This window comes from Cyprinus carpio, chromosome A12 (assembly GCF_018340385.1).
Source record: "Cyprinus carpio isolate SPL01 chromosome A12, ASM1834038v1, whole genome shotgun sequence".
Classification (NCBI taxonomy): Eukaryota; Metazoa; Chordata; class Actinopteri; order Cypriniformes; family Cyprinidae; genus Cyprinus; species Cyprinus carpio.
The window spans coordinates 9688010-9715565 of record NC_056583.1 but is presented as its reverse complement, the minus strand read 5'-3'; the positions used below and the strand labels follow the sequence as shown (position 1 = coordinate 9715565).

At 37.1% G+C, this 27556-nt stretch overlaps 1 protein-coding gene across 4 annotated transcripts; it reads right to left on the bottom strand.

Annotated features, from left to right (window-relative positions):
* Nucleotides 1-315: 315 nt before the first annotated feature.
* Nucleotides 316-22409, bottom strand: LOC109078863 (MAGUK p55 subfamily member 3-like). Of its 4 annotated transcripts, none has more exons than XM_042767414.1 (20): nt 22222-22409; nt 19788-19897; nt 19192-19310; nt 19019-19096; nt 18310-18390; nt 17679-17816; nt 17472-17553; nt 15244-15329; nt 15049-15123; nt 14747-14943; nt 14098-14162; nt 12228-12248; nt 5066-5107; nt 3752-3817; nt 3276-3437; nt 3108-3188; nt 2786-2879; nt 2369-2477; nt 1794-1922; nt 316-1673 (listed from the first exon to the last, which is right to left on the bottom strand). In XM_042767414.1, the coding sequence occupies exons 2-20, from the start codon at nt 19810-19812 to the stop codon at nt 1494-1496; spliced, it is 1830 nt and encodes a 609-aa protein (XP_042623348.1). In that variant the 5' UTR covers nt 19813-19897; nt 22222-22409; the 3' UTR covers nt 316-1493. The 4 variants fall into 4 exon arrangements, with proteins under 4 accessions (XP_042623348.1, XP_042623349.1, XP_042623350.1 ...); XM_042767415.1 differs by lacking the exon at nt 22222-22409 and adding an exon at nt 22031-22196; XM_042767416.1 differs by lacking the exon at nt 3752-3817 and having other exon boundaries at nt 22222-22406.
* Between the last annotated feature and the right edge of the window lie 5147 nt (nt 22410-27556).

Below are 27556 nucleotides of genomic sequence, written 5' to 3'. Positions count from 1 at the left end.
ATAAAACTTCTTCAACATTTTAAAAAAGGGTAGGCCTATGTAAAATTGTCCTTTTTTACCTCCTTATCCTCTGCCTGTTTTGTTTTAAGAGGTTTAAAAATAGAACTAAAAAGCCTGTTACTACCATCTGCTGCTGGGTGGCTGTATCACCAGTCACTGAAAATTCATCTAGAGCACATGATGTAATGCTCAAGGTTTGTTGGCTCAAACATTCAAAGTTATAGAAGCAATATGTGTGTATATATAATATAAATATTTAAATAATATTTAATAGTCATGTTCTCTATAATAAAACAGAAATCTAAAAGAGAGAGATGCAGTCTGTAATTTTTATTATAACAATTTACATTCAAAAATACTCCATATAGTCTAAAAGGGTACACAATCATAACATTTTGAACAGTACTATATGGCCATAAAGATGTTAACATGCCTTATGCTCTTTGACTATAATGTAGAATTAGTCTAATACATTACACAGACATCATAGTCTTCAGTTTGATACAAAAACTTTGACAATTACAACTAAATTATGACAGGCTGTGACCAAATACGAAATTTTATTTTACACAAGTATAAACACTTAAATTGTTTGCAAATATACAGTATAATATTTTACATCATTCCCATTTACATTTGATTAAATATACACAGCCAGCATAAGCTGAAGATAACAAAACAAGAGACTTTCACACTAGATGGTTTGCCTGGCAGAAACCAGCTTTGACAAAGTGAGAGAAACCTGAGTCAGTGTTTGTCCTCTCATTCAAGTGAACCTGTCCTCATCTGAAGGTTCTTTTTGTGTGTGTGTGTGTGTGTGTGTGTATGAGAGAGCAAGTTTATGTGGTTTATGATGACACAAATCTGATAATGACATGGTTATGACATAGGTATTACAATGAGGAGGTGATATATGAGGACATTTTCAGTGTCCCCGTAATTCAAAAGGCTTGTAAATCATTCAGAATGAGTTTTTTTGAAAATCCAAAAATGCACAATTTTTCCTGTGAGGGGTAGGTTTAGGTGCAGGGTTGGGGTAGGGCAATAGAAAATACAGTTTGTTCAGAATAAGAAACATTACGCCTATGGAGAGTCCCCATAAACCACATATAACAATGTGTGTGTGTGTGTGTGTGTGTGTGTGTGTGTGTGTGTGTGTGTGTGTGTGTGTGTGTGTGTGCAGCTCACTCGACAGAACTAAGGACAACCATTTTTTTTCCACAGAAAACAAATTCTTTCAGCTATTAATGATACATTTCTTCTTGTCAATGCTACTTTCATGCAAAGTCTTTTGAACAGAAATCTTCACCACTAGCGCAGTACAACAAACCCAGTTTCAACAAGTCAGATGGCACTTGTATTCTACTTTGTATTACTTTCGAACAGGATGAAATGGAAACAGGCAGACAGCAGACTCAGAAAGAGGCAGAGAAGTTCATTACATGTTTTCATTACACCATATGTGAGCGTTAGAATTTAGTATGGAGGGAGGTTCAAGATCGGACCCAGCTGACAGGCACCCACTTTGGCTCCCTCTCAAGTCGATCCAGAATATTCCTCAGCTCTACACAGGCACTAGCAGAGTCCTCCTTTATCAGTACCCTGTCCACTAGGTGGCCATATTGCTGGTCAATCTGCTCGGCTGACTGCCTCATGTCCTGCAGGTCTTCATCCTTTTCACAACAGGAGAGAGAATTCGAGAAACAGAGAAAAAAAGAAAAAAAAAAAGATTTTGTTGACTCTATGTTGACTGTACTGCATTTGTGTAGTATGGTGATATAAACCAGTCTTACTGTGATGTGTCCATTGTCACTCCTTCCTGGTGATGTAGGGGAGCTATGTTGCAGACGAATCTCAGGGATGCGTGGCTTTACAAAAATCACATAGGGCTTAAACTCTGCTGTACGGAGGATTTTCAGGGCCTGAGAATTAGAGTAAAAAATATAAAGATTATAGCATTGGTTTCCAATTATGTGCTCAACAAAAATCAAGAACAATGTCTCTACTGATGTCGTTGTAGATTCAAATCCAGATTAGGTTGAACAGAAAGAGAGACCACTATTTACACACTTATATATTAGCAAAAACTTTTATATCCAAAGTGACTTACGAATGACTTTTATAAAATAATCTGTAAACCTGTATGACATTTTGCCATGTAAAACAAAGGGAGCTTTTACATCAAAATATCAAAGCTATTCTTTTCAATGCACAGAAAATTCGTTATGATCACAACTTCAGTGCAATTACTCATTTATTTAAATGAATTATGTATTACTTCATATCACATATAACCAGAGCTCAGAATTAGAAATACAGAGAAAAGCCAATACTGACAATAATTACAATGGCAAAATGTTCTATTTACCTCAGGTTGAACATCTACTAGACAGACTTTATTTCTCGCCAGGACACTCCGGATTGACTCCAGACTTGTCCCATACTGGTTATTCTTATATTCACCATATTCAATAAACCTGGGTATACACAATATGCTTTGTGTCAATACAAACAACAGTAAACTTAAATTTGATAACACTATTAAAGGGATAATTCATTCTAAAATGAAAACTCTGTCATCATTTACACATCCTCATGTTGTTCCGAACCTGTATGATTTTTTTTCTTTCTCAGAACACATAAGAAGAAAACTGCCATGCAGTTACAATAGATGGTAGTCAATTTAAGTGTTTGGGTGAACTATGCCTTTAATAAAATGCCACACAGATGAGTTACAATATTGAAAAAGTGCACCCAACATAGATATTAAAATCATTTGATATACTTATTCGATTGGATGTCAGACTCAAAGGCTTGCTTGGATATGAAGTGGTATTCTACACCTTCCTTTTCATGGCTTTTCCTGGGTCTTGTTGTGTCTGTTAGAAAATGAATACACAAATTATACTAGCTTTCCAATTAATGTCACATGTGATTTTACATTTTATGTAGTTATTAGAATAAAAAAAAAAAAAATTAGAAGCTTTATCTTCAGGTCATCAAGCTGAACCAAAAGTAAGTTCTACTTTGATTTATCTTCTTGATATACAGTATCAGCCAGGACCTCCACAGTCACAGTCTCTAATGTTGGACTTAAGTAAACTCACGTGGCACAGCGACACCGTACCGATGAGGATTCTCAGCAATCACCTTCTGTTTCAGCTCATTGATTCGAGCACCAAGAGATCCTGCAGAGAAAAAAAAAAGAGATGAGATTCTGAAGGCCAATAAAAGAATGACTCATTTAGAAAGTACTGACATCCCTTGAATCTTACCTATCAGCACCACAAGTCTTGGTTTGTCTTGGGGTCTCATCTGATATAGTGTAACCTCTTCATATATGAGAAACTCACTCTCTGTGGACTCCGCTGGACGAGACTCTTTGGTCAAATCCTGGTGATCCTTGCGGCTCAGTCTGAAGCTTCTCCTTAGACCAGCTGTGAGAGCAGAAAGATTTTCCAAAAGACCAACATAGGTAAAGAACATCTAAAAACATAGAGAAGATCAAAAATAGACATGACTGAATTACACAAACACAAAGATTAGACAAATAGACAAGGATGGAAAGAGGTGCATCCTCCAGACTAAAAATATCATGTCTCTCACACTGCTGCCGATTCTATGTAACAGCTGCATCTCAGGGGAAAATAGCAACATGCTGTTCATCTGCTTTGTAAAGTTTAATATGCAGTGAATACGTTAAAGCAGCAATGCATCTTTTCACCTTACAAGTATGATAGAAACATGGTACCTGAGTAAAACTCCCAGGAAAAGGCCTGACCACAGGACGGTGCCACCGCCTTACACTTTGGAGAAACTACAACTAATGTTAGACCATCACACATCCAGCATAGTTCTATTGAGACCATCACAAGCTATTCACCATGCCAAAGCCTGTGTGAGCCATTAGCCCAAAGCAATGGTACCCTGGTTATAGCAGTGCACCTGTTGTTCATACTTAAAGGAAAAGTTCTCCAAAAAGAGTTTCATACCCACATAAGTTCCTTGGACTGTAAAAGCCTATTTACACTACATAAAGAAAAAATCATGCTTTGTTATTATGAGATTTTTTTATATATATATATATATATATATATATATTATATATATATATATATATATATATATATATATATATATATATATATATATAAATTATAACATAAAAATAGAAATTGTTAGATACAAAGTCATAACTGAGATAAGAAATAATTAATATAAATAAATCAAAATTATGACAAAAAATTGTCATAAGTCAACATGTCAAAATATTTTGTCATAATTATGACTTTTTATCTAATACTTTCAACCTTGTTATATTTTCTACTTTTGTCATATTAATGATTTTTATGCCCATAATTTCAAATTATGTAATTATTATGACTTCTCATAATTTTGACTATTTATGTCATAATTCTAACTTGTTTCTTATGTAGTGGAAATGCACTTCCAGAAGAAGAGAAATGCTGGCAGTTTTTTTTTTCTCCATAAAATGAAAGATGAATGGGGATTGGGGCTGTCAAGAAAAAAAAAATGCAAATATGGTGCCAATGTCTCAGGTTTATGTGAATATAACATGACAAATCATTGAAATTTGAATATGCAGAAAACTGCTAGCATATAATTCAGTTTTTCTCTTTTTGTGTTTGACAGAAGTAAGAAAGTCATACAGGCCCAACTGCACAACATGAGACAACTAAATTGAGTAAATTACAGAATTTTCATTTTTGGGTGAACTGTCCCTTTAAGCAGTAAGCGCCACAAACAGTAAGTGCATCAATCTGGCAATCTTCCTCTTAGCAAAAAGCACACTAAAAACCACTGAGACTAAAACTCAAAGAGGGAGTTGTCCGAAGCCAGCAGCAGAGCAGTGGGCTCAAGATGTGACCAATGACTGGGAACTTAGGATGTGCCAAGCGCATAAGCTCTGTGCTGAAGTGTACCGAAGAACTCACAACAAAACCAGATGATATATAAAGCGCACCACACCACACCACACAAAAAAGCATCATCCAAAGCCAAATCCATGTGGAGTGCACTCAGTGTGTAAGGTGTCAGCTCTCACCTATGTGCTGTCCACTGACACCGCCCTCACTGTCACAGTCCTCTGGAGGGTGGGTGGGATTGTCAGGAAAACACAAAGATGCAAGGGTACAGTCAGAAAAGGAGAATCGAGGGTATCACACTTTACAAGGATATTTCATAGGAAAGAGTTATTGGAGAGGCTAAGAGAACCACAACCGCAAAATAAAGCAGCAAGCACTGAGCACAGGGATTTCAGCATCTGTACTGGGTATTCAGAGTCTTGTAGTTACACAATTTAAGGTTCCCTATCTGTCGGTCACTACGAGTTATGTCAAATGACATATGGGTCTCACTCGGGAGGTCAATCATCTCTGAGTTTAAGAGAAAATGGCAATGAAAATTGGCGATTGGATTTTGCATGCTGAGCCACTCCCCGTGCCTACGGGTATATAAGGTGACAACGCGCATCCACTCATTAGAATTTTGTTTCAGAGCCGAGTAGTTGATGTTATATATTCACTACAAAGCCATTCATCTTTTTGTTCGGAGGACTGTTCCTGGTTGGTGTTACAGCGCATTTACATTGGACCCAGAGCTGTCGGCCATGCCTGCCCAGGCAGCAGTGAGCATCAGGCTGAAGGTGAATTCACCACCCAGCAATGAGCGCTCACGGCTGGATGATTGGTTTCTCGGTGCGGATCGCGGCTCACAACCGCACTTGGATCTGCGAGTTTTGAATCGGTCCCTTCACAAGCTCCTGTTCAAGATGTTGACGCAGAAATGTATTATCAAATGTGTTCAAGCCCAGGATTGGTTTGCAGCGATCGACCTGAAGGACGCGTACTTTTATCAATCCTTCCTCGTCACAGACAGTTCTTTTGGTTTGCGTTATAGGGTGGCCATGGCACCATATGGTCCTCCCCTTCGGGCTTTCCCTGTCCCCCCGTGTCTTCACGAAGGTAGCGGAGCACACCCTTGCCCCATTATGGGAAGTGGCATCAGGATCCTTAACTATCTCGATGACTGGCTCACCATGACCCGGTCGCAGAGCGGAGTTGTGCGATCACAGGTACTTCGTGCTTCGGCACCTCAGCCAGTTGGGTCAACCAAGAGAAGAGCAAGCTCTCCCCTGTGCAGAGAATCTCATGTCTCGGTATGGAGCTAGGCTCGGTGAGTAAGACGGCGTGTCTCACCAACAAATGTGCCCAGTCAGTGCTGAACCGCTTGAGTTCCTTTAGAGGCAGGACAGTGGTACCACTGAAACATTTTCAGAGGCTCCTGGGGCATATGGCATCCGCAGCCACAGTCATGCCGCTTGGATTGCTTCATATGAGATCACTTAAACACTGGTTACACTCCCGAGTCCTGAGATGGGCATGGCGCCACGGTACACATCATGTCACAATCAAACCGATGTGTCACCTCCTATTCAGCCCCTGGTGGGACCTTGCTTTTCTACTGCCCGAGTTGGCCTTAGAAAAAGTGTCCCGGCATGTCGTTGTCATGACGGATGCCTCCAACACGGGCTGGGGAGCTACGTGCAATGGGCAGGCAGCTTTGGGGTCCTGGACAGGACGTCGCCTGCTTTGGCAAATCAGCTTCCTGGAGTTGTTGGCAGTGCATCTAGCCTTGCGGCGGTTTCGGCTGCTGCTGCTAGACAAGCACATGTTGGTCCGCTCAGACAACACTGCGGCTGTTTCTTACATCAATCAACAGGGCAGTATACGATCATGTCGCATGTCTCAACTCGCCCGTGATCTCCTCCTCTGGAGTCAGACATGGCTCAAGTTGCTGCACACCATCCACATTCCGGGGGAGCTCATTCGTGCAGCCGAAGCACTCTCATGACAGCTCACTTTCCCCAGAGAATGGCGACTCCATCCCCAGACGATCCAGCTGATCTGGAGTCAATTTGTGAAAGCTCAGGTGGACCTGTTTGCTTCCCATGAGTCCTCCTACTACCAGTTGTACTATTCCCTGACCCAGGTCTCCATTGGCACAGATGCACTGGCACACAGCTGGCCTCGGGCCCTACGCAAGTATGCATTTCACCCAGTGAGCCTGCTTGCACAGACACTGTGCATGGTCAGGGAGGACGAGGAACAGGTCCAGTTGGTTGCACCTTACTGGACCACCCGGACCTGGTTTTCAGAACTCATGCTCCTTGTGACAGTCCCTCCCTGGCGCATCCCCCCGAGGAGGGACCTCCATTCTCAGGAGCTGGGCACCATATGGCACCCGCATCCTCCATGTGTGGCTTCTGGATGGGACGTGACAGACCTACGTGACCTACCACCAGCGGTAATAGACAATATCACTCAAGCTAGAGCTCCCTCTATGAGGCAGGCCTACGCTTTGAAGTGGAGTCTGTTCACGAATTGGTGTTTTTCTCACCAAGAAGACCCCCGGAGATGCTCAGTCAGAGTTGTGCTTTCTTTCCTGCAAGAAAGGTTGAACCTTGAAAGTGTATGTCACTGCTATCGCAGCGCATCATGATGCAGTGGACGGCCATTCTCTGGGATGGCATGACCTGATTGTTAGGTTCCTGAGGGGTGCCAGAAGGTTGAATCCTGCTCGGTCACCCTGATACCCTCCTGGGATCTCTCTGTTGTCCTTGCTGGACTCCAGAGGGGTCCCTGTGAGCCGCTTGAGTGAGTTGAGCTGAAGTTCCTGTCTCTCAAGACAGTGCTCCTGACCACACTCACTTCCATCAAGAGGTTCGGGTACCTCCAAGCATTTTCGGTAAGTGAAGAGTGCCTTGTGTTCGGGCTGGCCTACTCTCATGTTGTCCTGAGACCCCGGCCTGGAGTAGGCAGATCCAGCCTTGGCTTTGCTGTGTCCCATAAGAGCACTGTGCATATACGTGGACCGCACCCAGAGCTTCAGAAGCTCTGAGCAGCTCCTTGTCTGCTTTGGAGGCCAGCAGAAAAGGATGGCTGTCTCCAAGCAGAGGTTGACCCACTGGATAGTGGATGCCATCGCCTTCATGTACCAATCCCAAATGGCTTGATTCCCTACTGGTAAACCCTTATGTGTATTCTTCCATGGTAATGTTTCCCTCTCGGTAAACCTGTGTCTTCCCTTGACAGACCCGCTCTGTCAGTCTCTTCTGGCAGTTGTTCCATCCCTACTCTAAGGTAGGACCTGCCTCAGAGACCCATTCCATATGTAGTACTGCCCCCTGGGTCAGTCCATGTCAGAATCTCCACTTCACCTCCCTATGGGTAGGATGTGGTCTCCGTAGTGACCTTTTTCCTTAAGACTTGCTTCCCCATCGTTCTGCCAGGCCGAAAGAACAAAAAAGAAAGATTTGAATCAATATTTCACTGAAGATTGCAATCCCTTCCAGAAACATTTTTGTGGACAGAACAGCAGCATGGCCTTCTCCAGCAGCAATGTATTCACCCTTTTGGTCCCCTTCGGTACCAAGGCCAGTGAATTTGCGCTGGGGCTTTGGGAAGATTATGACCTTAGCGTTGCTTTTGTGACATGCTGCGGCTTGTCTACAATCGCAGTGCCACAGGGTTGTGACAGTGTTCAAGTTGTGGCATTTTCCATGGACCCCATATGTTGTTCGACATAACTTGTAGTGACCGATAGATAGGGAATGTCTCGGTTACGTATGTAACCCTCGTTCCCTGATGGAGGGAACAGAGAGATAATGTCCCCATGCCACAACCTTGAACCATTCGCTGTTGCCGGGACACATTCTCGGCTCCTCAGCATAAAACCTAATGAGTGGATGCATGCTGTCGCCTTATATACTCGTAGGCACGGGTAGTGGCACAGCATGCAAAATCCACTAGCCAATTTTCATTGGCATTTTCTTGTAAACTCAGAGATGATTGGCCTCCCAAGTGAGACCCCATAGTCGTTTGTTTCAACATAATGTCTCCATTCCCTCCATCAGGGAATGAGAGTTACGTACGTAACCAAGACATTCCCTATCTATCGGTCACTAAAAGTTATGTCTCGTAACCTAGATGGTTCTTATCATTCCCTAGACATGAATATAATTAGTAACAAATACCTGAAATACCCATTTTACAGATTTATGAAATAATTTGAAAATAATTTACAAACATTTTGATTTCATTAGGTTACACTTTATTTTAAGGTGTCCTTGTTACAGTACAGATAAGTAATGAGTAATATTAGTTAACAATACATATTTACTATAGTGTTAGGGTTTATGGCAGGGCCCGTGTCCTGCAGAGTTAAGATCCATCCCCAATTAGACGCACCTTAACCAGCTAATCAAGCTCTTAATAGGCATACTAGAAACCTCCAAGCAGGTGTGTTGAGGCAGGTTGGAGCTAAATTCTGAAGGACATCAGCCCTCCAGGACCGAGTTTGGGCACCCCTGGTTTATGGTTCGCTGCTTGTACAGTCCTATTCCCTTAAAAGTTGGGACATTTTGTAAAATGCAACAATCTGTCTTTTGTTAATTCTTTTTTAATCTTTATTTAACTGACAAAAGTAAAAAAAAAAAAAAAAAAAATCCAATGTTTTCACTCACCAACTTTATTGTATTTTGTAATATAAACAAACTATGAGTTTAATGGCTGAAACCTACTCTGAAAAAAGTTGGGACAAAGGCATGTTTACAACTGTTATGTCATCTTTCCTTTTAGTTGCACTTTAATCATTTCTGAACTGATGATACTAACTGCTGCAGATTTGCAAGTGGAATTTTTGCTTGATAGAAGACTTACCTGTTCACCAGTTCATGGTCATTGTTGTCTTATTTTCCTCTTCATGAAGCGCTATACATTTTTAATAGAAGACAGATCTGGATTGCAGACAGGCCAGTCAAGCACATCTACATGGTGTCTACAATACCAAGGTATTGTTGCACGTGCAATGCAATGTCTGTTTTTCCCAGAAATAAGCTAAAACGTGACAACAGCACGCACTTTCACATTCCCAGAGAACTCGACAGCATCCCTGCATAGAATTGGTCTGTGACTGGTTAAGTGACAATGTTTTTTCTAAAGTACTCCTGAGCCCATGTGGCTATATTTAACACATGGCTTCTCATGAAGTGCCATCTGAGGGTTTAAAGGTTATGCACATTGAACAGAGGTTTCCTGACCTTCCCTATATGGACTGAGATTCCCTGAATCTTTTCACAATATTATGTATAAAATATTAGAAATATAAAATATTAAGACGTAACTTCTTTGCAGTCTTGCACTGATAAATTATTATTATTTTTTTTTGGTTTTACAATTTTCTCATTAAAGGGAAAGTTGTTCCAAACCTGTATGCATTTTATATTATATTATATTATATTATATTATATTATATTATATTATATTATATTATATTATATTATATTATATTATATTATATTATTGTAATGTGTTGGTGCTATATAAAAGCTCATGACAAATGAGTAGATTTCCAAAAGTCTTTTAATTATAAATCCACACAGAAGAAACACAGGAGATCGCTGGAGTAAGCATAGCACAACACCTAACATAAACAATAACCGGCAAGGAACACAGGGAAACTGAGGGCTTAAATACAAAAGGAATGTAATCAAATGTAACTGAAACGGTTGTGTGGCTATTAGAAACTATAGAAACAAACCAGGAAACTCAGGAAGGCAAATGGGAACAGAAAATTAAATCGAAACAGAACAAAATTGAATGTTATGTTATGTTATGTTATGTTATATGTGTTGTTATGTTATATGTTGTTATGTTATGTTATGTTATGTTATGTTATGTTATGTTATGTTATGTTATATGTTGTGTTATGTTATGTTATGAAAAACATTGGTAACCAAACAGTTGCTGGTAGCCATTGACTTGGTTAATGGCTACCATCAACTGTTTGCTTACCAACATTCTTCAAAATATCGTTTTTGTGTTCAACAGAATAAAGAAACTCATGCAGGTTTGGAACAACTTGAGGGTGAGTAAATAATGTCATTTTTTTTGTGTGTGTGTGTGTGAACTAACCAAGGTTATTAAAGTTTTGGTAAATATCGTTTTCAAATTTGCTATAAAATTCAGTTAAGTTTTTATTAGTTTCATTAATATTTTTGTTAGTTTTAGTTTTTAGTTTTTGAACACATTTTTATTTAGTTTTTATATAGTTTAGTTTCAGGTTTAGTTTCAGTTTTAATTCAAGTTTAGCAGAATCAACAGATCCAGAGCGAAGGCCAAAGAAAGATGTAGGCATAATTTAACCTTAGTGAGGCAAACATTTAGCAACACAATTAACGCATGCTGAGATGGATTAGATGGTAAAAGTATACAAATGTACACCAAAGGAACTAGTCAAGCCTTTTTACTAAATAAATTTACACAAGTTGCGCTTAATGTCATATCTAATGCTGTGTTGAGATATTTAATATTAAAATAAATGTAGCCTAATTTGGGGAAATGATTTATTTATTTTTTCTCTTAACCATAATCATGATATTGTAACTGTCGTGTCTTGCTCACTTTTCTGTGAACAGCCGTGCATAAATCATAACTGGGACTAATGAAATTCAATAATAATAATATTTTCAATAATATTTTCGTCAAGGGGTGAGAACGTAATGATTACAAAAACAATTATTTATTTTTGTTAATTATTATTTTACTTAAGTTAGTTTTTCAATAACTGTTGTTAGTTTTGTTTCGTTTTAGTTTTTAAAATTTTGAATTTTTTTTGTTAGTTTTGTTTTATTTTATTTTTTTTTTTTTTTTTGTTTTTTTTTTTTTTTTAGTTTTCGTTTACTAAAATAACCTTGGAACTAAACAAGTTTGATAAGTGGTAAGCCAAGATCCAACTTTGCTTGCAAACACTGAGACTTTGGTGGATGCTTTTTATACCCATCATGAGACCCTCACATATTACCAATTCATCTGCTTTATAATCTTTTCGCTTTTATTTTGCCTATGTCCCAGTTATTTTTTTAATGTGTTGCCACCAAAATCAAAATTTGGTTATATTAACAAAATACAATTAAGTTGGTCAGTGAAAACATTCTTAGTTCTTATATTCATAATTTTGTCAGTTAAACAAAGCACATTTTCTTTGATTCAAGAGTTTTTTTTTTTTTTTTTGGAAATGGAGTACTAATTATGCATAATTTACTGTTACTACTATACTAACTGTGTGTAACAAGGATACTATGATATAAAGTGTTACCTTTTATTTATTTCATAGGTAATTATTATTATTTTTTTTAAATCACCTACCTTTTTCACAAGTTTGGTCACCTGAGGTAAGCAGAATGAGGAAACAAACACAATTGCTGAAACATGAATAAGTATGAAAAGCAAATTAATATGGAATCTTGCAAGTATTGTCATTTGTGATAGGTCTGGGTAAAATATGTGCAGTGGAGATCAAAATTAGAGAACAATCTATAAATTGAGAGATTTTTTTCTGAAATATTGTTATTCTTCATGACTCAAAAATTTGAAGGAATATTATCTGTGGTATGTTCTACTAACATATTTTACAAAATAACCAGAGAATTTCAACAACAAAAATTAATGATTTTGTGGAAAACACAGTGATCAAAATTAGAGAACAGTAACCACTGTAGCATGATTAATTTTAGATTACAACTAAAATTTTGGAGGGTTACAGCTGTCAGAAATTAGAAGTGTAGAGGCCCTTGGTTTGAATAACTTCAGCATCTCTAGTTTCTCACACTGCGCTAATGTGATCTTTGTTCGCTCTTCTTCCAGTCTCTTCGACAGTTCGGTAACTGGGGTGGGTTTCTTAGCCATAACTTTGTCAACAAGGATTTTCCAGATATTTTAAATTGGGTTTAGATCAGGACTGTGGGCCAGCTATTTCATTATTTCAGTGTTCTTAGCTTCAAGGAACTGCTTTTCCTGTTTTGCAGTGTGACAGGCATTGTCTTGCATGAAAATTGCAGTCTGATTAGAAGATGCTTGCAGGGAAGGCACCACATGTTGATGAAGGAGGTTCTGATAAACATAATGCATTCACCATGCCATGTATCTATCTAAGAGGCCCAACTCCTGCTGCAGAAAACATCCCCCAAACCAAGACACTTCCTCCTCCACTTTTCATGGACTTCTTTACACACTCAGGGTTCAGTCTTTCAACAGTTTGATGTCAAACAAATGTTTCCCATTTGACCCAAATAAATTAAATCTGCTCTCATCACTGAAGTGAACTTTGGACCTGCTCTGTCCACACAACATGCTCCTCAGCAAAGGTTAGTCTAGCCTTTTGATTCTTTCTGCTGATGAGTGGCTTCGTCAATGCAGAGTGCACTTTCAGTCCGACTTCTCTTAAACGTGGTGAGACAGCTCCTTACAGGCAAAGCAAATCCAGCAGTGTTGTACCGATTCCCCACTGAGAGTCTCTGCATTGTCCTGTCTTCTTGTGCATTTGTCTTACATGGACGACCAGCCTTTTAGGGGGACTTGAATGAATTAGTGTAACTGTAAAGCTGCAATATTCAAGGAATCACAGATTTGGAACAACCAACTTCTCTTGCGATGGCTGAAAGGGTCATCCGTTTGGCCTTCATCCGGACAACCTGCTGTTGAAGGGTTTCAGTCACCTTAGAGTAGCCTACCATTTTGCAATCTCAGTGAAAATTAGAGGAATGCTGCCATTTAAATAGGGTTTGTCATATAATTAAGAAAATTAGCACCAGGTGCCAGATAAACACCAATAATTGGAGGTATCTGTAATTCTCTAATTTGATCAGAGTTCTTTTTCACATATCTCATTTAAGCTTTTTTATACTGTCTTTCAATTAATTTATGAAATCTGCTTAAAAAAACTCCCCTTCTACTCCTGTCAGGATAACTTCAAATAGGACTAAGCAGTGACCTTGAAATTTAGGAAATTGTAAGTTGTTCCCTAATTTTGATCTCCACTGTACATTGGCCATCTTTGTTTATTCTATACCGATAGGCCCATCTATTCTTATATTCGTTGTGAGATATTCAGCTGTCTGCTAAATAATTTCTGCATTTACAGAGCGTTTGTTTAAATATTTGTAAAGAAGATCATGTCTATAGTTAAGTAGTAGGTACTGTATTTCTGTTAGCTACCCAGTAGCTGCAAAGAACTTACATGGTGATGCTCTAGTTGATTTAGGGCTCTGGTGTGTTCCCATTTTCATCCTATACAACAGTCGTCTGCAGATTTAGGACAAGTCAAAATACAATTATAATAAGTAGAAATCAAACACTTTGTTTCAGAAGACCTGTAGTGGGGGTCGATTGTCACAGGGAGACAAGGCTGAGCCTTCTCAAAATTGATCCAAAATGAAATGATTATGTTACCTACAAACATTCATAACTCCGATGCACTCATTTAAAAAATGTTTTTTTTTTTTTTTTTTTCTTTCAATATGTCAGCCCATTAAACGCTGGAGGAAGAGGCTGATTTAATAATAATAATAATAATAATAATAAAGACCAATCAGAAAGGATATGAAAATAATGCAACATAATTTCGGTCAAGAATTTATTTCCTTCTCCTTTATTAGCCAATTAATATTGAAACCAGTTTTATTTACATTTTAATACGTCATCAAACATTTATGTAATTTACATAAAAGGAGTAAAGAAACTTAATATTAATGTATCCAAACAAATGCAATTTACTGAAGAATCAGCCTTCCCTTAAATACCACCACTGCATATTAGAGATATCTGGTCTATATGGCAATAAAAAGGGTAAATAAAAGGTAACTGTTGACATGATTTTTGTCGTGTACCTCTCCTGGAACTGTCTTGAAGGAATGAGTCCAGCACGCAGGTTGCTGTCTCCCACTCTTTTGGCCTGCCACCATGTTGGGTCATCTTGGCTCACCACCTGCAGGATGTCCCCACGTGTGAAAGGCAGTCCTGCCTCCTGACAGGGTGTGGCCTTGTCTTCAAATGGTGTGTAATCAAACAGGGCTCTTAAATAGACTAAAGACAGAAATAAAATAACATTACGTATAACTTTGCATACATATTATGAAGCAGCTGCTATCTGTTCTGTCCCATGACATTCAAATAAAGTGATTACATTCACCTTACTCTCCTTGAATCTGTCCTCCTCCTTAATGGCAGGGATTATCTTCAGAGTGATCGAGCCCTGAGACTGAGACTGCAGCCCAATAAACAATAAACAATCAAAGACACTAAATCAGGTAAGTGCCTTTTATAGAAAAGGAATCTTATGGGAATGACTCAGCTTTTGTAAAACAACAAGGAAGAGTGAACACACCAGAATCTGGCTGATCTCCTCAGGACGTTTGTGTATAATTAGATTTCCATTGACCTCCCTCAACTCATCTCCAACATGTACTAGACCTGAAGAAGAATTCAGCAAACAGTAATCATGGTGCATTCAAAATAGGGGGTTCCTATAGTGAAAATACTTCTATTTCATATGCTTTTAATATTATATTTTACATGACAAATTACCTTTATAATATTATACTATATACATTATATATTAAAAAAAATATTTATAAAAAAATAACTATATATATATATATATATATATATATATATATATATATATATATATATATATATATATATATATACTGTATAGTGGCACCCTTGGTAGATATGAGCAAAGAAGGCTGTGAAAAAAATGTCTTTATTGTTTAACCATTTGATCTTTTGCTCAAAAAAAAAAAAAAAAAAAATCTCATTGAACACATCACATCAAAAAACAAATATCTTTGCTAAATATATGTGAGCCACAATTACTGATACCCTTTTAGTCAATAATTTGTGCTGCCTCCCTTTGCCAAGATAACAGCACTCAGCCTTCTCCTATAATGGCTGATGAGGTTGGAGAATATATGGCAAGGGATCTGAGACCATTCCTCCATACCGAATCTATCCAGATCCTTCAGAGTTTGAGGTCCACGCTTGTGGGCTTTCCTCTTTAGTTCACTCCACAGGTTTTCTATGGGATTCAAGTCAGTGGACTGGGATGGCCAGGGCAAAACCTTGATTTTATGGTCAGTAAATTATTTGTGCTGATTTTGATGTATGTTTTGGATCATTGTCCTGCTGGAAGATCCAACCACGGCCCGTTTTAAGCTTTCTGGCAGAAGCAATCAGGTGTTCATTTAATATCTGTTGATATTTGGTAAAGTCCATGATTCAGTGTATCCTATCAAGATGTCACAGTCCTCAGCCCCAAAACATTAAAGACCTAGCACCATGTTTAACCGTGGTACTTTTCCATATGGCTATCTCTCTGTGTGCGCCAAACCCACCTCTGGTGTTTATTGCCAAAAAGCTCTATTTTGGTTTCATCTGACTATAGAACCAGATCTTTTTTGAAGTTCCAGTAAAGTCTGGCAAAGTGAAGACGCTTGACTTTGTTTTTGGATGAGAGTAGAGGCTTTTTTCTTGAAACCCTTCTAATTTGTGATGATGAAGGTGACGTCGAGTTGTAGTTATGGAGACTTTCTGACTGCAAAACCCAACTCACTTATGCAATTCTCCAGCTGATATTCTTGGAGACTTTTTGGTCACTCTAGCCATCCTACTAACAGTGCGTTGGAACAAGATAGACACACGGCTAATTCATAAAACTTCCAGTTGACTGGAATTTCGTAATTATTGCCCTGATGGTGGAAATGTTTTTTTTTTTGCAGAACATCGCAGCATTTTTTTTTTCTCACTGATCTGAATCTTTGTTATAGTTATTAAATTGAGGGTTTTTCTCAGTTGCACTGACTAAACATTTTATTTCCCTTGATGATATTGTACTTTTTCTTCAACACTCTCTGATACAAGGTTTTCTTGTACAACACATTTTAAACTTATTGATAAAGCTGCCAGCTGTGTCTAGTGTCTGTGCTAGGAACCTTTTCTGAATGTACTGTATAACACTGCATACTAAAGTCATTATACAATAGAACAACCTAGCTTGCAAAGCACATGTCCTATTTCAACATAATTTCCATGGCAACCATGAAATCTGCTCTGTATATTTCCAGTATAATCTATAATCCCAAAGCAAAGCATAATCTCAAGGATTTTAGTCAATATTTTGCTTGTGATAAGAAAAATCCGCTGCTCAGAATGCTATTGATATTAAAAAAATAATGATTTTGCTGTGATTACAGTCTCCCCTTGTTGCTGACGTCTAATTTTCAAAATGTCATTTTGGATCTCTAACAGGAGAGATTCTCAGTAAATTCTTTGCATAACATTTGAATAAATGGTTATTCAACTTCCTTTCTTTATCTCTCTATTGAGAATTGAGTTGTCTGTCATAGGTTTTATTCAGATTCAAGTTTTTTTTGACTCGGATGGTCCCTGATTGCATCATCACAGATTATGTTACATCAAATCTGCTGAGAGAGATTTTGTTGTTGTCCACCCACAGTGTAAAAAATATAAATAAAAAAAAATAAAAAACACTTGCACAGAGAAAAAAAAAAATGTTATGCTGACAAGGGGAAGGATCAGGCTGCCACTCACCACTGCGGTCTGCAGCCCCACCCCTCATTATCCTAGCAACCACTACCGCCCCAGTTACTTCATCCCTGCGGATGGTTGCACCCTAAAGAGACAAAATTGATTGCAGAAATTAAATATAACCCTATATTTTGCATGTCTTGATGATGGACAGTACATTAAGAATATTAGTCCATTTTTTAGACAAAACAGCTCAATCCTAAAACTCACAAGAGGCTCCTTGTTCTTCACCAAACGCACAATCTTCACTGATTCCTCCTCTAGTTCATCGTCTAAATCATCCGGCAAAGGGGGGAGCACAGGCTCAAAGTTCTTCTGCGCCACTGTGTCATGTACTGTTAGCACTGCCTGATAGGTCATGGAGAGAATAATCACAACAACAGTTGACAAGATGACTCAATAGTGCTGTGGATGAAAGAATGTGCACGTGTATAAGAGAGAGAAAGAGAGAGAGCGAGAGAGAGAATTAGCATGTAGGCATAGACAGATTGACAGAGAATGATAATAAAAAAAAAGAGAGAGAAGAGAAATCTGATGCCTGGGGCACATCATGGAAATTAGCAAGTTTAATTAGAAGGCGGTAAAATGTCATCTAATTCTATTTTGTCATGCTGCACACTATCAAATTGAAATTAATTAAGCTTAATCACTTCAAATTTCTTTTAAATACTGATTTAACAGTAATTATTGTGTCAGCATCATATCTTTTATAGAATTTACATACTGATGCTGTGGCTTTCAAATTGACAGGTTATTAAGATTTAATGTGCATCTGAATTTATTTCTAAAAATATCATAAAAAATGAATTTTAATGTATTTTCACAAGTGTGAATTGTGCACCTTCACATGTGGAGCAGTAAGAAGTGTTAAGAGTTCTCGCTCATCTTCTTCCAATGGTCCGTTCTGTAGCTCCTCTATGACCTGTCAATTCAAACCACAAGACCAATGTCATTAAAAATGCGAAACATTTCTTAGTACAGCGAACAACACCACCCCCCCCCAAAAAAAAAAAAACTAAAAAAAAAACACACCACATACACTTAATCACTGTTTTTATTTTCCATTATACACATCTAGCCTTAAAAATATGTTTCTGTTTTATATATACACTAACCTTCAAAAGTTTAGGGTCAGTGTGATTGTTTTCAAAATTGACAATAATATGAAATGTTTCTTGCTCTCCGAATAAGCATATTCAAATGATTTCCGAAGGCTCATATGACAATGAAAAAGGTGAATGAAAATTCAGCTTATTCCTTAGAGGAATACATAAAATGTTAAAATATATTACAATAGAAAACAGTTATTTTAAAAAATATGAAAATATTTCACAATATTACTGTATTTTTGTTTGATGATCTGTTTCGTAAAGTAAAAGCAGTCTTGGTCAGCAAAAGAGAAATATTTCAGAAACATTAAAAAAATCCTACCAACATTTTGAAGAGCTTTTGAATGGATATATAATATATATATAATATAGTATTAAGTCATAAATGAGATATATGATGAAGATTTAATTGTTTGCCGTTGAGGTAGAGATGCCACTTACATCTTCGGCCAGGCAGGATGCGCTGTGGAGCACTGGGGTCGGGCTCTGGAGCTGGAACTGCCTGAGTCGCTCATGGATCTGCATGAAAGGTCAGTACATATGGAAAATCATTCACAAAAAAAAAAAAAAAAAAAATGATTAGGATGTTAGACATTATCTATTTCTTTACGCACTTTCATAAGATAGCTGAGGCTCCTCTCACTGAAGACCTCCCTGAGGAAAACCGTGTCCTCTTTATGATTAGCATCTGGATGCAGCTGGGAAGTGAGGAGGGCTAGCATCTCATGTAAACCTGCAAGATAAAATTATAAAAAATTATTATATTATAAAATCATACTTTACAAATGATACAGCGTATAAGTTATTCCTTATCTGTATACTTTTTTGAAACATAAATAATATAAGGATGTCGCATTGACCAACACATCAGGATTTACTGACACCTATTAGTGCGAATGTTGTTGCACATAAAAACAAAGATTTTAATTTACTAATAGTATTGAAAAAGGCTTTAATAATATTTAAACTATTCTGTCAGCAAAACTGCTTCATAATATAATGTTTCATAAGAGGGGATTAAACAAAATTAAAACAAAAATTTTCAATTGATCATGTGTTCTCAACATTTTCCAATGTAAAACAGCTTTTAATAGGTACACAATTTTTTTTTCTTCTTTACACTTCTTTTTTTAATGAGGATGAAATTACTGTTCTTTATTATGATTATCAAGGGAGTTCAATTTACAATCACAGCTAATTAATGACGTACCTGTGGTAGGTGAGAGAACAGGCATGGCTGCTCATGAGACAGACAGAGACGCAGGAAAATGGTTCTCCTCTTCTCTCGGGTCACTCAAAATATGGGCTCATCTGAAAAGCCTGTTAGAAAAAAATCACACAAGCCAACTTTAGGAAACACTTAACACTACATTATAACTGTTCCCTTAATAGCTGTTCAATAATGATTTGACACATCAAATCAATGAGGCAAATCCTGTATGACACAATTAGAAGGTAATAATATTTTATGCTCATTTGAAATGGCTTTAAATATCAATGCTGTTTGCATGGTGAAGTTTGCTGTGTTATGAAGTAGCAAACCCCCTAATAGTGGAATTTTGCTTTAAAAAAAAGATGAGACAAAAATAGACTGTACCCAGTTAACAAAACATGGAGAAAGAGAGAAGAGAGAGGGAGAATGAAAGATATGACAATAGTCATTAGACATAGCATTAAATTAAATTAAATTAAATTAAATTAAATTAAGTCATCTCAGTTTAATCAGGATAGAATGTAGGTAAAAGCATCTCTCTTTAGAGTGGATAAAGATTCTGGTGGTCTGCACAGTTCACAGTAAATAAGTGAAGTAAGTAGAAATATGATCACTTCACTCGAAAATGAGTCCCCCAGGAAATAATCCCCATGGCAACAACAATCAATACTTTATCACTGCTTTTCATCCAGAGAGACATCACAAGAAATAGTATACTCTGCACTAAAGAAAGAAGTTCCCTTTAACCTAGTCTAAAAATGCTGATTTTTAGTTTGATTGCAAGCGTAGTGTATGGCTAAATCATTTAGGGCTATACAACTCAAACAAAATAGCCCTAAACATTCAATTCAATAAAATATATTTTGAATTTTGTATAATTCACACACAGTGGCTTAAACCCCTCAGTACAAGAGAAGATATATTGAGGGGTGTCATGATCTGAAATTTTGATACGGCTTGTACCAGACCAGCTGTAACCTTACTACAGACTTTTGGTTTTCTGAAAGCCCTCTAATCCATGCTGATTCTCTCAAAGGCCCAGAAGTATCTCTCTCTTTCTCTGCCCCTTTTGAACTGATTATGATGTGCGTGATGGAAAGATTACGTTGCTCTATGTCTCCCTCCATCTTCCTCACATGCTGCAGCTGCATTGTGAAGATTCTCACTAGACATATGCTCAAATCAGAGTAATCTTACTAATACTTTGCAGCCAAGCTTACCATTTGAAAATACCTTTGGAGAAATAGAAAATGCCACCCCACCTCCATCCAAACACAAAACCTGAATGGTACAAATGCCAAATTGCCAATGGTCTCTTTTGGTTTACAGTCCGAAGACCTTGGGCCTATTCTGTCTGACCTTTTATCATTCTTTCTTTCTCCAGATGAACAGGGAATCTTTTGCCCAGTTCTCGCCCTTACAGAATGATTCAAGTAAGGCTGAAAACATGCCCTGCTGGGGGACAAGGTCATTCAGCCACCATTCTGCCACCATCTGTCTCTTTCACTATCACGCACTGCTAAAGGCCACAATTAGTGCTGACAGCTCTAGCTCTCTTTTGGTATGTGTATGTGTGAGCACATTATATATAAATGCTTGTACAAACAAACACATCAAATTAAATCTCTTTGGAGAAGATTATCGTAAATGACATCAGCAGGAGTCAGTGAGCCCTATGGGATAGAGTCTAATTCATTCCAATTTAGCAGATTATCAGAAAACAGCCTGTCCATCAAATCAAAAACATATCACAATATTGCATATGATCTTGCCTGTACATACACACACATGCTGTAGACGTTTCATTGACTTCTGCTGGTTTTATACAGAACACATTATATTTTCTATCCCCTACATCTTATATAAACCATTTTTCATTTTTATATTATCACTAAGTCATTATTTGGTATGTTTATTGAGCCATTTTCCTTCTTAAAACCCATAATGTAGGTAAAATCTGGTCCACACACACACACACACACACACACACACACACACACACAAACACACACACACACAGTCATGACAAAACAAATCACAGGTGCAAGGGAATACCTTCAAAAAGGCGCGAAACAGTCTAAAAGCAGAAGCTCGGGAGAAACAACTTAGGAAACACTAAATACAACATTTAAATCACAATTTTTCCATTCATCTAATTCAGTAATGCTCTTTGAATGCATTTACTGTAACAAACTAAAGGGAATCTGAGAAATATTAAGGTATACCCAGCATCCCTCTACCTCATTCCAGTGGACATGCATCCCAGAGTCTCTCCGAAACTGTCCGTCACAGAATGTGGCCAGTGAAAAATGCATCACTGGATGCTGAGATCCTTTTAAGTGCTGAATCCTTTCCCCCTGCTGTTCACTCTGTCTGCAGAGAGGATTATACACCCAGCATGCAAAAGGGAGAACGCCCCCGTATGTCTTACCTTTCACCGCCCGTACGTGCGTGATAGTGTTTCCGCTTTCATGGAAAGACCCTCGGCATCTCTGTGGCGATTCCTGCTACAGTGGCTCAGTTGTCTCGGTTCTTACTTCCCCCTCCCTCGTTCGCTCTCACATACAGTCTTCAGCCCTCCCTTCTTCAATCTCTTGCTCTATCACCATCCCCCCACTGGTCCTCTTCCTCTCTCTCTCCTCTAATGATGCTCAGTGTGATATGGCAAGAGCTGGTCGGCAGCGCCGCTGAATCTGGACAGAGCTTTGTACTTATTACATCAAAAACCTAGTGTTTGTAACTTTTCATAATAAAATGCATTTGTAGTACACATGTAGAAAACTAGAATAGCAACAAAAACGTACACTTTAACATGATCTTTCTGACAAGTGAGACAAGTGGATCCTTTGAAATTGCAGATTATACTAATCGGGATCTGGGTCATAATTTTCTTTCCCCCTAACCATTTTGTTGTCCTTTCATTAGATCATACTATATCCCCAGTGGCATTTAGATATTAAGAATTGCAATGCTAGGTTTTTTTTTTTTTTTTGGTTAGAAATTAATATTTTAATTCAGCAATTTAATGCATTAAATTGATCAAAAGTGACAGTAAAAATTTTACACTGTTACATAAAATCTTTTTTAATTTGCTCTTTTGAAATATCTATCAATCCTGAAAAAGAAAATTATGATAGTTAAACAAATACTGAGCAACACAGCTGCTTTCAGCATTGATAATAATGAGAAATGTTTCTTGAGCACCAAATCAGCATATGATTTCTGAAGGATCATGTGACACTGAAAACTGGAGTAATGCTTTGCCAAAAGACATTTTAAATTATATTCAAATATTTCACAATATTACTTTTTTTTTTTTACTGTATTTTTTAATACAGCCTGAGATACCTCTTTCAAATAGATCTTACCAACTTTTAAATGATACATTGTAGTTTTTTTAGGATTTTATTTTTTATGAAATTTAGGATTAAACAAAATTCTCACAGAACTCACCCAAAAACATTTTGCAAGACATCATTACAATTTATTATTATGATATCAAACAAGACCAAGCAGCATTGCAGTTAATCATACACATACTAAAAATACATGAAAACGTTTAATTGAGTAAATAGCTCAATTAAAGTGAATCACTGCAACAATTTACAGTCATCTGGAGTATCTCAGGGCAAATCTTAATCTACAAAAAATATATACTTGAACAATCAACAAAACTATTCACAGTTTATGGCATGTTTGTTGTGACTCCCTGTAAATGGAGACCTAAATCACATGCAAGTAGATAGATGGTGTACTACAGCCATAATTTTCCAGCCGTATATCTTAGCTGATGTAAGTGACTGAGAGCTGATCCTGTAAGATTATCTCAAATTATCTTCAGATTGTAGATTCTCCCTGGCTATGTGTTTGTCCATCCTGCCAAAACACAAGAAATGTGTATCAGGTGTCTTTCTTCAATTTTAGTAAATTTTGGACACCTCACCTCAAATTCAGAAGAGGTAGCACAGAGGTAGCAGAGGAAAATTTCAATTTTACTTGAATCAGTATAGTATATATCATCTTCCAAGCCATTAGGTGTGTTTCATTTCTGTTGATGTGGAAAAATCATGTCACTTTATGGAGGGAATGATAAGTCAGCAGGAACTAAGCATAAAGAGAATTAATCTGCATTTAAATCAATCTCCTCACAGGTCTCGAAGGAGCAAATCAAGCTAGATCTGTGTCACAGCTGTATTTTAAGCATCTGAGGGCCTGACCTTTCATTAGTCTATTTCAAATGAAGTATTTTGAGCTAATTTTGAGATACTCAGTAACAGTTCATGCCTCACTTGCTAAACAGTGCAGTATGTTGACTTTTAAACTGTGGGATTACAAATTTATAAAATGTTAAATCTAGGTTCCAATGTAATAGTATATAAACAAAAAGTTATGTACATTGTGTATTAAATTTTGAGGTAAAGAAGGATGACATTTATAAAAGATGAAATCAGGAAGCCCAGGTGTCTTGCTAATGACCTTTTGTCTTTATGCTTTTCCTGACAATTTGGCTTGTTAAACTCAAGGCACAGCTGTGCCTTTGTCTCTATGGTAATGTTAAGGTATGGCGATACTGTCAGACTGATTGGATTAGCACCTATGCATTTGGTGCTGATGAGATCAAGGCTGGGAAAATGCCCGTGTCTGGATGATTCCTGTATTGCGTTTGTATTTTATTGTGTAGATTGTCTCCACCTCTACTGTATGTATCCCTCCCCCTTGAATGTATATAAACTCCAAAGTATCACTGCTTTGGTTAGACTTTTGATGACTGCAGCGCCACACAGCGCTTTCTCAATAAAGAGTCCTGCTGAAGATTATCTCTGCTGATTATCTTCTTCTAGTTTCCAACAAATAGCACAGAATATTATGAGAATGCTTTGAGAGCTGTTAAAAAATGTAATTCAAAAGTAATATATTCATAGAACATAATCATAGCAAACGACAGTAATAAAAACATAATATTCATATTAATGAATATGTAAATATAGATTTGCTGTCATACCATTTGCTATTTTTAAAATACATTATATTATTATATTAAAATGCTATATGCACAAATAATTTTAATGTAATAATCTTACAGATAATATAATAATAGTTACAATAATATGGGTCAAAAGTTTGGAATACGTCTAGTTTTTTTTTTTTTTTTTTTTTTTTTTTTTTTATGAAAAACGTCTCTTATGCTCACCAAGGCTGCATTTATTTGATCAAAAATACATTACAATATTGTGAAATAATATTATAATTCAAAATAACTGTTTTCTATTTGAATATATTTTCAAATGTAATTTATTCCTGTGATGGCAAAGCTGAATTGTCAGCAGCCATTAATTCAATCTTCAATGCCAGTAATATGATAATTTGGTGCTCAGTTATCAACTTTGATACTCAGTGTGTCTGTTTTAACTGCAGCCTTGGTAAGCATATGAAACTTTTATCAAAAAAATAAAAATAATTCCAAATATTCACCGGTAGTCTATACTTGTAAATTATATTTCAGATTATCAGATATGATGTCCTTTTTGTCTATAACTGTGCTCTTTTAAGCAAAGATCAGTTTCCTTTATGCCTACAGATGCCTTTCTCATTCACTCAGTTATTTTAACCAGGCGACCTTCAAGGTCTTTCACTTCCTTTATTTGCCTTTATTTTTGCACTTCCTTTCCTCACCAGTGAGGGAAATTCTCTTTCCCCAAAGGCCTTGGCGTGCTTTTACGAGCTGTTAAAATGAGCCCCACACTGTTATAGGTTTCATTGTATTACAACATTCATCTTCCTGCTTTCAGCAGTGTAAGGAGAGAGGGGATGTCGACAGGGCTGGCTGTGTGCTTACATCGGTGAACCAGAAATATATTACTGTTAAGACATATCCTTCCCTCGTTCAACAAAATTAAACCAATTCATGGTATTTACCCAAACCCATACACAGTCACTCACTGAACACGTTCAGTCTTCAGCTCTTTTTCTAACCATATACAAGGAATTGTCGAACATATCATGCATATCCACCTTGCTCTGTAGCTGTGAAGTATCAGCATGTTTACAAAAGGAACAAGAAATTAAGACACAACCTAATGACAGACACGATTAGAACTGACTGGCATAACAGGTTCAATCAAAACACAGATCTATCTTTATAACATGCTGTGAGGTATGAAGGTCACCTGTGGGTTTGTGCTGTTTCTTATTGTTGTCTCTCTAACTCCTCTGTGTCCTCCTCTCCCACATACCGTATATCTTTCTTCCTGTCACATCTTCAGAATGACTTCTGGTGTGTGGGTGTGTTTAGGGTGTTGCTTGCTACAATGTTTGCTTGGCAGCACTATATTGATATTGCTCAAACATTTTGTTTGTCTGAAACCCCAGGACTTTGCCCCATTTACAAGCCTGAAACCATATCTTACCTAAAAGTTTATGACTATTTATTTTAAAGATGTAACTGTAAAAATCCTGAAAAAATTAAATTCATTGCGCTCAACTTTAGTCTTGGGTGTGTAGATCAATCAGCAACATCATATTCTAGTAAGGGATCCGCACTTGCTTAATCTTCTTAATCACTTTCAATTTATTTTAATTTTGCAACAGAGCAAACAACAATCAGACATTTTGGCAGCAAGCCTTCTTCAGTGAATCAATATAGTGATGTTTCCCACAAGAGTTTTTAAAAAAAGAAGTGAAGTCCAAAGATCACCCAGTGAAAAGCCACATAACAGATGTTACTAATCACAAACTTTAAGGGTTAGTTCACCCGAAAATGAAAATTCTGTCATTAATTACTCACCCTCATGTTGTTTCAAACCCATGAGACCTCCATTCATTTTCGGAACACAAATTAAGATATTTTGGATGGAATCCAAGACCGCAACGCAACTGAAATGTTCCCAAGTCCAGAAACGTAAAACTAAAACATTTATAAAAGGTTGTTTTTCCTGCAGGAATTGTGCCGCCTGCTCATTGATAACAAAAACTAATCAATTCAGTGATGTACTGTACATTCTGGTAGAATTTTTTTTTATTAAATCATTAATTACCTGCTCTACATCTAATGTGATTTATATGTTAAAATGTCCATGTCCATTTATTTACATCGGAAAAACAAGTCACCAGCTAAATATTAGTGAACATATTAGTGAACTTGTATTAGTGAACATAAATCTGCTATCAGGAGACGTGATGTGAATTCACCAATATAGCAAGACATTTTCATGATTGTAGTCATAACATTAAGGATTTAAGTTTTATACAGTAGGTTTCGAAAAAGTAAAAATTTTAGGAAGAGGTAGTAACAGAGGAAAAACTTTTACAAAGAGAAGCTTATTGGATGTATTGACTAAAAGGTCTGTCTCCCTTGGGTTTAAAGAAGGACTTTGATCTTTCTTGTTTTCTTTATGAATAAAAAAAGTTGTTTAATACTTTATTGTTTGGTTGCAGTGGGTGATACGATATAGACTAATGAACGGCTTGTGGCCTGATGTGTCGGCTTGTTCTCCAATTTGAATTATGCTGTTTTGATGTAGATTTTTTAATTTATAATGGATTTATTTTGTGTCTGTATTGTTACGTTACTTTAATATATTGAGTGTTTTGGAATTATTTTTGGTTGTTTGTCCCGAAATTGCTTGATTGATAGGTCAAGTAACATCTGTTATATGGCTTTTCACCGGGTGATCTTCGGACTTCACTTCTTTTCTAAAAAAATCTTGTGGAAAACGTCACTATATGACTAACTGAAGAAGGCTAGCTGCCGAAACGTCTGACTGTTG

Excerpts from the sequence above, each read along its gene's own strand:
- LOC109078863 (XM_042767414.1), bottom strand. The coding sequence starts at position 19,812 with ATGCCTGTTCTCTCACCTACCACAG. Across the intron at positions 19,311-19,787 it reads TGTTCTCTCACCTACCACAG|GTTTACATGAGATGCTAGCC; the intron begins GTACGTCATTAA and ends TTTATCTTGCAG. Across the intron at positions 1,674-1,793 it reads GTGACAATGGACACATCACA|GATGAAGACCTGCAGGACAT; the intron begins GTAAGACTGGTT and ends TGTTGTGAAAAG.